The sequence below is a fragment of the Rattus norvegicus genome, chromosome 18 (assembly GCF_036323735.1).
Source record: "Rattus norvegicus strain BN/NHsdMcwi chromosome 18, GRCr8, whole genome shotgun sequence".
NCBI classification, from domain to species: domain Eukaryota; kingdom Metazoa; phylum Chordata; class Mammalia; order Rodentia; family Muridae; genus Rattus; species Rattus norvegicus.
Window position 1 is genome coordinate 66,463,374 of NC_086036.1, and position 13,468 is coordinate 66,476,841.

General features: G+C 42.0%; 1 protein-coding gene across 2 annotated transcripts in view; it reads left to right on the plus strand.

Annotated features, from left to right (window-relative positions):
* Positions 1-13,468, plus strand: part of Mbd2 (methyl-CpG binding domain protein 2) — a 66,917-nt gene that overhangs the window by 14,178 nt on the left and 39,271 nt on the right. The window contains exons 3-4 of one of the 2 annotated variants that reach the window (XM_063277586.1): positions 12,240-12,377; positions 13,345-13,466. In XM_063277586.1, the coding sequence (XP_063133656.1) occupies positions 12,240-12,377; positions 13,345-13,466 (260 nt within the window). 2 annotated transcript variants of the gene reach the window in all.

The following is a 13,468-nucleotide window of genomic DNA, read 5'->3' on the forward strand; positions in this document are numbered from 1 at the left end:
CATTGTTTTCCACTGTGTGAAGGTTGTGCTGCCTGGTCTACCTTGACCTGAGTTTTGTTTTAGGGAAGTAGCCACAGTTTTACAAGCAGACTTGCTTTGGGAGTGACACTATCATTCCAAGCAGGAAAATGTGGTAAAATGAAGTTGTTTTTCATGACGCGCTGAGTAAAGAAAACTGGGAATGACAAGTGGCAGACAGAAATCTCAGTATGCAGCAAGCTTGGTCAGGGGTAATTACTCATTGGGTACTTTCCTTTTTTTAAGTTTTTACAAGAGGTTTTCTTCTTAGAACTGGGGATATAGTCAACAAGGAAGGAAGGTTTTAAACAGGATTAACCGACTGTAAGTTGATCTTAACGTCTGTCTTCTGTATTATTGCTAATGAATGGTTATTTTCAAGTATCATTAGAAGGACCCCTCTGAAGATCTTCACCAGCGCCCTTCAGTCATCCTCCGGTGGGCGGGAAGGGAGCTGGGCATTGCCCTTGGATTAACACACTGCAGGTTTTGTACCTGTTTTGCTTTTCTCAAATTTAGTCTTAATCTAGCCCTCAAAGTTGATTGCATTCTTGATTTGATTACACTTTATTGATTTTTCTTGCTACTGCTATAATTATTTGCAGACAACCTATCTCTCAAGCTGATAAAATCCATCTGAGATACCAAGTTACTGAGGCTCTCACTAGGGTTAATGGGAGCGGCTGACTCAGAATAATAGGAAGTGGCCAACTTGAGTGTGGTGAAGTCATAGCAGTTTGACCCCAGTGGAGCATTCTGGGATGGAATTGTGGTAGCTTTAGCCACACATGTGACCAATACGCAGTTACATATGCGTGGACTCCTTGGATTTCTAGAATGAGAAGGCAAAGCTTCAAATACTCACACAGACACACACACACACACACACACACACACACACACGCACACACACATTTAGACTTTTAAGACATATTTCAAATTTCAGAGATAGGATTTGACATTTTAAGGAGGCAGTGGAGACAAGATGGTAATTTCGGGTGACTGAGATGGCTGAGCAGTTGAAGGCCCTTGCTGCCAAATCTGATGACATGAGTTTCATTCCCATGACCCATGTAAAGATGGAGAGAGAGAGAGATCACACACACGCACACACATATACACATGTACGTACACATGCATGCACACACATGCACACACATGTACACAGATGCACACACATACACATGTATACACACATACACATGTACACACACATACACATGTACACACATGCATGCATACAGAGTGGGGGAGGGAGACTGGGAGGAGAGAGAAAATATAAACAATATAAAACTAAGATAATGTCTAAAGCTGACGTGGAGATATTCTAGGATGAGCCGCATTAGGTTGTTTGTACAAAGCAGGCTTAGGGAACTTTGGAAACTTGGTTCTGTTAGAAATTCTACATTAAGCTGAATTCCTTATGTTTCTGTCTTTTAATACTACAGTATTAATGGAATATCATAACGAAGCTGCAGAACTTAAATGCACATGTCCTGACCTTGATGTGGTCTGCGATAGATTTTGCAGGTTGCTTACAATAGACATGTGGACCCAGTCTTCCTGAGTGAACTTGAGAGCACTGCTGTAGCCTTAGAAGGTGCCACTCTGTGCCTGGCCTGTTCCTCTGGGTGAGGTCAGGTCTGTGTCAGATCTGCCACTCTTCATTTCTCATGGGCCATCTCCTGTAGTGTGCATAGTCAGTATGTCATTGTGCATACAGGCACAGACTTAGATTATGTATGACCGACTGTATCCTAGATTTTTAGACACACGGAGAGGATACATGTTTCAATTATCCTCATGAAATAATAAAAATTGCACTTAAGCTCAGTAGTGTAATTTGGAGGCAGTTACTGTGTAGCTAGTGGATAGCTAGCCTTTGGGTTAGGCAGCATGCACTGTGGAGAAGCATGCAGCGTGCAGCATTGCAAGCGGGCGAAGCTGGAAAGGCACAGTGCTAGCTGGGCTCTTTGAGTCCAGAAAGCAGCAGCCCTGAATTAGTGCTGTGGCAGGAGGCCTGGGAAGGGGGAATCGAGAAGTGAGTAGATTTAAGTGCCTGCTGGTTACAGCGAAAGGGAATTGATGCTTCCTAAAATTGTGGCTTTGGTCACTGCTGCAGTTTGGGTATACTTTGTCTCCTAAAAGTTCTTGTCTGGAGACGTGGCCCTCAGTACTGTGATTTTGAAGCGGATGGGGTGGCCCAGTGGAAAGTGACCAAGTCATAGGGTTCCATTTTTATAATGGATTAACGCCACCCTTGGAGGGAGCATTGTGGCTTTCACAGGCATTCCTCTAACGGAGAGCTGTAATAAAAAGATCAAGCCCAGCCTTTTCCTTCTCTCGCTTCTCTGTTTGCATACCTGTCCCCTTGCTGGCACCATGCTGTCTAGCCAAATAAAGCCCTAAGTTGCCTGAGCCCTAGGTATTTTGCTTAGCAACAGCCAGTTGAGTCTTTCAAGAAATAGAATGGCTGCTGCTGAAGGGTTGACCAAAGAAGACAAAACTTTATTGAGTTTGACATTTTAATTACCCTTCTTTTGAGACAGGGTGTTTCTACATAACTTTCACTGTCCTGGAACTCATTATGCAGACCCAGGCCAGCCTTGAACACAGATCCATTTGCCTCTGATTACTGGGAACTGAGATTAAAGGTAGCAAATATCAGCATAGGAAGCTTTAATTAGCTCTGAGCACTAGGTTTTGTGGGGACAGAAGCCAGGTTGGATTGTAATGTGAAATTGGACAGCAAGGACAGCTATTCAGTAAATTTTCATAGGTAAGTTTGAGAGTCACTGAATAAGAGAGGAAAGAGACGACACTTCAGTTCAAAGATTGGAATGGTTAAAAACATGGGTCGTGAGAGAAGGAATTGTGGAGATCAGAAAACTGTGTTCTCAGATAGCAAGGCCATGTAACTACACTAGTTAGGGAGGAATGTGAAAGGCACAGGAAACTAAGGAAAAGGGATAGTCAACTGATGGAGATTTGGGGGTCCGAAGGAGGGAATGGCAGCCCTGAGTTGTGAGCTGCAGACCGGAGGCTTCATTGAGATCTGGAAATAAGAGTTGCTGCTTTTGACCCAGTGTAACTAATGGCAGGTAAGTGAGGTTGAACAGGGGAATGGTCCAAGGACAGATGGAGGTCTCCAAAAATGAGGACAGAGTTTGGGTTTAGAAGGACAAAACATAATGAACTAAAGGATGGTGTGTGTGTGGGGGTGTGTGTGTGGAGGAGTCAGAGACTGGGGGCTATAAAGAAGCTGCTGCTTTGGAGGGAGAAACAATGGAGAAAGTCTAGAAAGCAGTAGGGAGAGCAGAAACAACCTTTCGGATCCCTAGATGCATTGTCTCAAGGGGTCAGAGAAAGGGGCCTGAGTCTAATGACTGGGACTGCATATAGAGAACTGAGCTTTCTTCTCGCTCCCAGTTAGCTGCCCTAACACAAGCTCACTCCCCCACTAATAAACATAATTTAAAAATTAAAAGAGCTCTGGATGTAGCTCAGGGATAGTGTGAACTTAGGGATTGTTTCTTTTATATTAATAAATTGGAGCAGACAATCTTCCTTTTCATGACAATAATTTTAATGCAGATCATACAGATTAAATTTAATTACATTATTTTTCGTTTAGTACTTTTAAGTTCAAGACAGAAATAAGATTATTCAGGCTAGGGCTGTTCGATGTAGGGCTAAATGTGTAATGGCATTTTGGCTCTAATTAGCTTATTGGAAAGAATTTTCAAAGTTGAGGCAAGCATGATTCTAAATTTGAGACTTCTGTAGAGGAAGTCCCAGGAGATTCTACTTGAGGGGGATATAATTGATCAATTAAAATAGTGCGGTGCAATGTGCTAAGTAATACAAAGGTGACTGGGTGATATTTTAGGTAGAATGTTGATGACAAGTTTCTCCGCTAGTAAGGTTTAGATGAGTTTTGAATGGCAAGTGACCATTCTCCAATAACTTGAGAGAAAAGCTTTCTATGCGAAGGAAAGAACTTGTGCAAAGTCTTTAAGGAAAGGTGCACCAGTATGTGAGTGAGGACAGAAAGAAGGGGAGGTGTTGGAGTGAACTGAGTGGAGAGCGGAACCCAGATGAGGTTGAAGACGACGACGACGACGAGCTGCCCATAGTACAGGGTAATACAGAAAGGCCCAGGCTCGGTGCAGTTACACGTTAAGAATGTATTGTAGGGTAGCAGAAACAGGCCAGGGTTTGAGTTGGGATCTGTTGAGGACTACTGTACTTGTCCAGGCAGGTGACAATGACTTAGGCAGTGCATATTTTATGAATTAAAAAAAAATAGAAAAGAAGACTGGTCAACTGGTCACTATTTTTTTCCCCAAAGAGTTTATAGTTTTATGTGTACAGAAATATCCTTAATAAATGGGTAAAGGCTATTTTCCCTAATGAATAAAGTCATTATTAATTAGACGCCATCATTGCTGCTAATTAGCCATTTATTTAGAAATTTGGGTATAATAATAATAGTAATAGTAACACAAGTTATAAGCTTGCTGGTGAGAGCACTTTGGTCAGTAAAGTGTTAGGTTTGTCCAGCTTTTGGGGATTCACATGTATCCCACTGTGGTAGAAACCTCTGAGAGCACCTGGACTTGGATGTCACATTAATAATGGAGGTCGATTTGAGGATATGGTTGTGTGTGTCATGACATTCATGTGGTTTTATTTGGCTACTCATTTCTGCTAATGATTTCATTAAATTTTATAGCCCAATTTTCCAGACCTAGAATCTGGGGCCATTGTGTCATACAAAAAACCGCTTGTGTGACTTTTCATAGTTCTCCCAAGAATGCATACACATGTCAAACAATTTTCTATTCCCTGGATCTAGAGATACAGGGGCTGTAAACTGACATGGTTCCAGGAAATGAACTTGCATCCTGCAAGAGCAGCAAGTGCTCTTAATTGCTGAGCCATCTCTACATCCGTGTGTGTGTGTGTGTGTGTGTGTGTGTTCGAGAGTGTGTGCGAGCGCCTGTGCCTCCCTGCCTGCCTACAGCATTTATGTGCACCACATATATGCAAGAGCCCACAAAGGTCAGAAGAGAGTGTTGGATCCCCCGGAACTGGAGTTAAAAGTGTGAGTCACCATTTGGATGCTAGGAACTGAACCTGGGTTCTGCAGAAATAACACGCACAGAAGCCATCTTTACAGATGTACTTTTAAAAAGCTATGATGAATTGCCAGGCAGCTTGCATTGTGGGCGTTTGATTTTTGTGAAATTTGAAATTGCTACTTGAAAATAACCTTGCTTCTACTCAAGCACATGCAAGTTATAACTGCCCTGGAAAACCATAAAAGGTTACGTGTCTTAAGTTTCTGTAGCATGCCTAGTAGTGTGTTAAAGGCCGGTATTTATTCAGGATTGATTTGCCAAGACAATCACACACTTTTTTACTGATGATCTTCATCTCTCTGCCTTCTGGAATGTAAGCTCTAAGGCAGGGACTGTTTACAAATGACATTTTCAGCTTCGGGTTAGGACCCAGCACACAGTAGACACAGTCTTTGCACAATGACTGGCTAAGACTGTATCAGTGTCATTATCATGGCCATTTTGTTTGATCTGTAGAAGAGTTGCAGTAATCATCCTGACCAACGGATAAGGGAATTGACCATAGTGGCAGCGAGTCTTTGCTTCCCCATTAGGGTATAAATATCTCTGGAACATGTTGTGTACTCAAAGCTACAGAACGAACATGGTACATGGTGATATTTTACAGTGTCAGTTCTAAAGGAGCACTTAGGGTAAGCAGAGCCACAATTTTCACCCTGCGATAAAATAAAATTTCAAAGTGAAAAGTTATTGTCAGTGTGAAAGTAAACCTTCTATGCTGTGGTTATAGGGTTAAGCTATCTTTCATCCAGCTTTTCTCCAAACCTGACTGACAGGGCTGGAGATGGCTCCAGGGTTAAGAGGACCTCCTGCTCTTACACAGGACCAGGGTTCAGTTCTAGCACCTGCAAGGTGGCTCACAGCTACTTTATAAGTGCAGTTCCTGATACTCTCTATGCCTCTGCAGGCAATATGACCAAGTGATACGCACAGAAACACGCAGGCAAACACATTCATACACATAAAATAAAGATAAATTTTAAAAGTCTGTCTAAAGAAGGTGATACATAGAGTCTAAGTCACTATGCTGTAACAGGTAAATTTCTCATGCATATCTATCTGTAAGACTTCTTGTGGGGTTGGAGTCAAACCCAGGGCTTTGCATGCTATGCAGGCACTTTCCCACTGAGCCATGCCCATGCTTTACACACGTGACCTGGAGGGAACTGAGGTCAGCATATCTTTGAAGCTTCATAAACTGCATGGTTTCCTTCAGTCTCTGAGGACACCTGTATGGATATTTTTTCCTCCACATTTTCCCCCTAGCAACAACCTTTCATATTATAGATGTGCATGCTTCTCACATGTGTGTAGTGTCAGAATGGCAGTCAGTGCTGTGCTGTCGATAGAGGAACAGCTGGAAATACTGGATTGAAATGAATCACTTGGTAACAACTTTTCCCACAAATAAAACTCTGAACAAAATGTAGGGAACTTTATGTATCTGTCTACTGATTATTAAGGGTTTTTTTTTTTTGATGTCTTACAATCAAATTGTCTTAAAATGTGATATTTTAATACAAACTCTTAAAAGCAGTTCAAGGTCTGAGTCACAGGGTGAATGCATTCTTCCCAGTCATGTGACCAGGACTTTTCAGTGCCACCTCATCTAGAATAAACGGAAATAGGAATAGAATTGATGTTAGCAATTAGTAACACTTATCAAAGAACATGAAGGTATTTAAAAATTCTTGCAGTCAGGCATACTTGAGTGTGCCCATAATCCAGGGACTGGGGAGGGCAAGGCAGGAGAAGGATCATTTGAGACCAGGGGTTGGGAGGCCAGCCTAGGCAATGTAGCAAGAACCTATTTCAAAAACAAGAAGTAGAAAAGGCCCCACCAGCTTTCCCTTGGAGCTGTAGCTCATTTCTGAAGTTAGGTATGTTTAGTAGTTACTTTAAAATTGTAATACACCATGTTTGGTAAAACAGTATTTTGTTTTAAACATGAGAGCTTTATATGATCACAGGAAATAGAAAGATACCACTAAATTTCAGTTGGATAAAATACTAATTAATATTAATAGTACTGATAAAATATCACTAAAGATTTTTTTCAAGTCTGAAATTGGAAATAACTTTGGAAATGACATTTTTTATTCAAAAACAAAATGTAGACTGCTGACATGTTCCCTCGTGTGTAGAGGATCGATGGCTTTTTAGTGTGTTATTGTGTAACTAGGCAGAACTAAGACAGTTCCACTTGTAATTACCTACCTTAAGTAAAATGGAAACTGATGGCAGCTTTAGAGGGCGGTGAGCTGCATGTACTTTGAACATTCTGAGGAGGCAGGGTAGAAATGCCGGCGGGTGCTGGTTTATAGAACAGTTCTACAACCTGTGTCTCGGTGACCCGTTCCACAGTACTGAGACCCATCCCTTCCCAGCCACTTTCACTGCGTGGACCTTAAGTCTTAAGTCACAGGTATCTGTGGAAGGCCACTGAAGAAAGTAAAAACAAATCTGCTTCTTTAACAGGACATATTTTTAGAGTTTTAAAGTTCACGAGCTTTTGACTAGAGGGCTGGGCTGGTTTATAACATTGCAGTGAGTTTGCTGGTTAAGTTTGTAATGTAAAGGAACTTCACTTTTTTTATATTTAAAGAGGATTTCAGTTTTATGAGCAGCTGTAATTGTGCTTCACGCCCAGGTGATGGTGTTTAATGCCCAGGCTCATGGCAGAGTGCCAGTGGTCTAGGCAAACTCAGGTAGCAGGTAGCTGTGAATTAAATGACTATTTGGCAGTTAAGGGGAGAGTAACAATACAGTTTACTGGTTCTGTGAACTTCTGGGAAGCCAGTCTTCAGTCTACTTGGCAGATTGTCTACGAGAATATTATGGAGTACAACATTGTCACTTTGTTAACTATTTAAAAGGAAAGGAAAAGGAGTGTTAAAAAAATGATTGAGTGAACTCAAGATGAGGATATCAGGTACATTCTTCAGTATCTCTTTCTCTCTTACTCCGGGGTGGGGCTAGAGAGATGGCTCAGAGGTTAAGATCGCTGGCTGCTCTTCCAGAGGTCCTGAGTTCAAATCCCAGCAACCAAATAGTGGCTCACAACCATCTGTAATGGGACCTGATGCTTCATGCAGATAGAACACCATGTATATAAATAAATACACCTTTAAAAAATATAGACTAGGATACTTTAAGATTACATAGAATGAACCACCTCACTAGAGACTGTGGATCCTAACAATGTATCTTGAATATTTTAGCAAACTCTTCTCATTTTTCTCCATTAACCTAAGAGCATAAATATATAAGAAACACCAACCTTAGCTTTTAATACTAATAATTTCCTATGGTCTCATCTTTGTGGACCTAAGACTCACAGTGAAGAATAATACAGGATATACTTAATGACAGCAGCTGTTTTCCTTAAGAATTAGATTAGGATTCTTTGAGATTGAACACTGACCTTCAGTGACTTTGTTTAGGGCTCCAAATGTTCTCAACGATGTAAGCCAGAAATGTTTGATGTCTTGTATGCATCCCAGTGTTACCAAAGGTGTCTTTAAAACTGCACACGTAGCACCCAAGAAAAAGCACCAAGCCTGTCTACCGTTAATCCCAGTGCTAGGGAGGCAGACAGGAAGATTGGTTCTTTCTGGCCAGTTGGTCTAGCCACATTGGTAAACTTCAGGTTTGGTGAGACACCTTGTCTGAAAGTAAGGAGGAGAGACAACTGACACCAACCTATGGCCTCTATGCCCAGGCACACATATGCATGCATAGATACACCAAATGTGCACAGACAAGCACATGCATACACACAAAGCCCATTCCTGAGCCCCATTAAATAATAGTAAAAAAAAAAATCCACACATGTGTGCGTATGTGTGTGGGGGGTGGGCACGCCCATGTGCTCATGTACATGTGTGGGGCCATTCCTATTTTATGGCGCATGTGTAGAAGTCAGAGGACAACTTGTGGGATTCCATCTCCTCCCTTCATGGGCCTTCAAGGGTTAAACTCGGCCCCAGGCTCCTCCATCAGTGAAGCCACCGGGCTGGATCAAGCCGCACACTTTCTGAGCTATCATCCTTAGATGATTGTTTTGCAGCCTGCTCCTTGAATTTGCACAGTTACAGATGGTTAAGACCAAGTGCTAGGAACTACTCTTGTGATAGTTGTTCGAGATAAACCTACCTCTTGACGATAAGCATGTCCTCTGGGGAAATGAGGGTGAAAGAGTGACAGGAATGCACGGTACACAGAAGAGGGGTGTGTGCTGTGGGCAGAGACGTTCATAGTGGGTCTCAATGTTACTGAAGCTGTCATAGCTGCCAGTCACAGCTGCCAGGTGATGTTTACCTGCTGGGCTTGCTAATATTCAAATAGTGGCCACGGACTCCATACCTACTCTGCTCGACACCGCTCTTACGGTTCACGCAAATGAGAGTTGTCCAGGAATGCGGGAGGTAGCCTTGCACCTCTCGTGGGCAGCTGCAACAAATGACCAACCAGGTCAGTCCAACATTTCTCCATCTTTTAGTGTCTGAGAGAAGCTAGAAGAATGGATTTCATACCAGACTCCACCCTCAATCTACTAAAGACCCTGAAAAACCGTCCGCACACACACATAGTTGGACTTGGACTACCTGCCGTCAGTCAGGAGTCCTTTTTTAGAGTAGTGCTATCCCCAAGGCGAGCATCAGCATCATCACCAGTGCAGACCTCACACTGATGCCAACTGCCTGGGTCCACATCAGCCTAGCAGATCGGAAGCCCTGGGGATAGCACCTGTTATCCTCCTCCAATACGCAGGGTGGTTCCAGTGTAAACTCAGATTCGAGACCCACTCTTCAGTAGTGTGCAATTTCCCATTACCGTTCCGCATGAGGACAGTAAAGACATAAGCTCGTCAACTCTAAGTTCCCGAAAATATCTCTACATAGAAATGTCAGGCATGAATTACTCTCAGTGTACGGCTTTTTGCATCTTTTGTGAGAGTCAAAGTGTTGATTAAGTTTTTGCTACCTTTGCATCGGACATTGCAAATGACATTAACGGGAGCTCTGTTTTACAATTTGACCTCACTAAGACATGTTTGACATGCTATTTACTGGGTGATTCAAATTTGATAAATGCCATGTGACCTTCTAAAGCTTTGATTTCAAATCTTGCCAAAAGCATGACAATAAAGAATGCCTGTTAGGCTGGGTACCTGCCCATCATAGGCAGCCTGACCTATGTAATGGGTTCCAGCATGGATTATGTGGTGAGACTACCTCAGCAAACAAAGCAGATATGCAAGGTGGCTGTCCCTCAGTGTTCTTGTGTGCACAAGGCTTTCAGACTGTGTGTTCTTTCAGATTTTTGGAATATCTCCACATATGTAATTAGGGCTCACTTGGTGGTCAGACCCAAGTTGGCGCCTGCAGTCTTTCCTTATGTGTGTACATTATACATGTACACAGGCAGTTTTATGTACTACATTTTACAAGACTTCACTTGTTTGCACCCCATTCTGTGTGTGGAATTTGCCATTTTTATCATAGGTGTTCAATTTTTGATGTTTTAATTTAGGCATGTCTCCTCATTTTTTTAAAAGATTTATTTATTATATATAAGTACACTGTAGCTGTCTTCAGACACACCAGAAGAGGGCATCAGATCTCATTACAGATGGTTGTGAGCCACCATGTGGTTGCTGGGAATTGAACTCAGGACCTCTGGAAGAGCAGTCAGTGCTCTTAACCGCTGAGCCGTCTCTCCAGCCCATGTCTCCTCATTTTATAAACATTTTCAAAAATGAATTCCGTTGACTGGAATCAGTACTTTAGTGTGATTTTATGTTAAGTGTGGATTCACTGCTAATTGAGTTGGGTTTTTTGCTCCTTTTTTTTATTGGATATTTTATTTACATTTCAAAAGTTATTCCTTTTCTTGGTTTCCTGGACATAAGTCCCCTATCTCATCCCATCCCCTTCTTCTATAAGGCTGTTCCCCTCCCAACCCACCCCGCTTCCCACCCCACCCACGACATTTCCCTACACTGAGGATCCAACTTTGGCAGGACCAAGGGCTTCTCCTTCCATTGGTGCCCAGCAAGGCCATTCTCTGCTACATATGCAGTTGGAGCCCTAGGTCAGTCCATGTATAGTCTTTAGGTAGTGGTTTAGTCCCTGGGAGCTCTGGTTGGTTGGCATTGTTGTACATATGGAGTTGCAAGCCCCTTCAGCTCCTTCAATCCTCTCTCTAATTCCTCCAGTAGGAGGTCTCGTCCTCAGTTCAGTGGTTTGCTGCTAGCATTCGCCTCTGTATTTGACAGGCTCCGGCTTTGCCTCTCAGGGGACATCTATATCTGGTTCCTGTCAGCATGCACTTCTTAGCTCCATCCATCTTATCTAGTCTTGGTGGGCGTATACATATGGGTCACATTTGGGGCAGGCTCTGAATGGCTTTCAGTCTCTGCTCCAAACTTTGCTTGAGTTAAGTTTTAATGCTTACATATTAATGCTAATATGTGTCCCTCTTGTTAGAATGTGGAAATAATTGTGATCTTTATTGCTGTCTTAAAGTTCTTATTCTTCCTCAGATACGGTCACTTAAATGTCCCTCGTACTCTGCTAATCAGATAATATCAGACGAAGAATTAATGCTACACCTACCTTACTTATGAAAAAAATTAATATACGATAGAGTGCTTAAAATGCAATTTTAGAGAGGCTGGAGAGATGGCTCAGCAGTTAAGAATCCATATTGCTCTTTCAGAGGCCCTGAGTTCAGTTCCCAACACCCACACAGCTGCTCACAACCATCTAACTCCAGGTCCAGGAGATCTCAGTGCTTCTTTGACCATTCCATGCACTTAAATGCATGTGGTGCACATACATAGAATCAGGCATACATACATACACACACAGACACAGACACACACACACACACACACACACACAGAGATGTAAAATAAATACATTTAGAAATAATTGTTCCTTTAAATATTTAACTGTTGACACTGTCTGAAGTTGGAATAATCTTATTTAAAGTTCTGGAGTTTGAATTTAAAAAGGTATTGATTTAATAAGTTTTTCATTTAATATTAATGAGAACACATTTCTATTCCAGGGTAAACCAGACCTGAACACAACATTGCCAATTAGACAGACTGCATCCATTTTCAAGCAACCAGTCACCAAAGTCACAAACCACCCGAACAATAAAGTGAAGTCAGACCCTCAGCGGATGAATGAACAACCACGTCAGGTAAGGAGCCCTTTCGTCTCCAGTCATCGTTTCCAGAAAATTCTGGTATTCTTACCAGGCACAGTTCGGGTAAATTCTGGTTAAATTGGAATGCATTTGGAGGAATGTTTTATATCCAGTCCTATTGTAGAGAATAGCCATAATACAGGACTTAATAAAATATTTTAAAGTGAATTAGAGTGAACGGAAGCAATAGCATTGGCAATGGCTTTAGTTTTCCTGTGTTATAAAATGCCTGAGGCTCGGTTGTCCTAATCTTAGTTTTTTTTAAAGACTATTTTTGTAGAGATAGTATTAACTAGAAGGCTTAATCATGGAGCTTGTGTTGTGTTTGGTTTGAAAACATTTTCTATTATTTGGAAATTGCTTCTTTACCCCTCTGATTCTGATTTTTAATTTCGAGGAATCTATATCAAACCTTTTGAAAAACTGAATTAGATACAGTTTGTCAGTATGGGTATATTACTGTGAGATCCGTTTTTGTATAAGTTCAATGCATTTTTCTCTTTCTTTATTTCTTCAACTTATATCTACCGGAAACTTTTCTTAGTATTATCTGAAAGGCTCCCCCGTTGCTAACGAAAGTCCCCCGCCAGGGACGAAGACTGTATAGCCTTCCAGATGGCTCTGCTGGTCCTCCCTCTTGTGGTCAGAAGTTAGGTACTCCATGAACTTCAGTCACGGCTGGGGTGAGAAGGTGGAGGGAGACACTGTATTTCCTCTCTTCTCTCTGTTTCTTCCCACTTTCCAGCTAGAAGCTCCGATTGGCCTACAATGAGTGTCTCTTGCTTGAATGCTGTCCACTCCATCTTGTCATTTGATTTGTTTTACACCAGTCCTTCAAGCGTTTCATCCTCACATTTCACAAAGGACTGGGCCAAACCCCTCAGACATTTGCTCTAGAAGAAACTACAGGAAAAAAAAAAAGTCAGTTCCCACATCCTCTGCAGTGTTTTTTCCTCTTCAGGTGAGCCAGGAAAACAGAAGATGTTTGGAGCCATTGGATCAACATCTTGCTATAGATGTCTCAAGATTTGAAGTTCTAAACTTGCTTTACTGTTGGTCCCCAAGAGATTCAACAGGGGCCATGT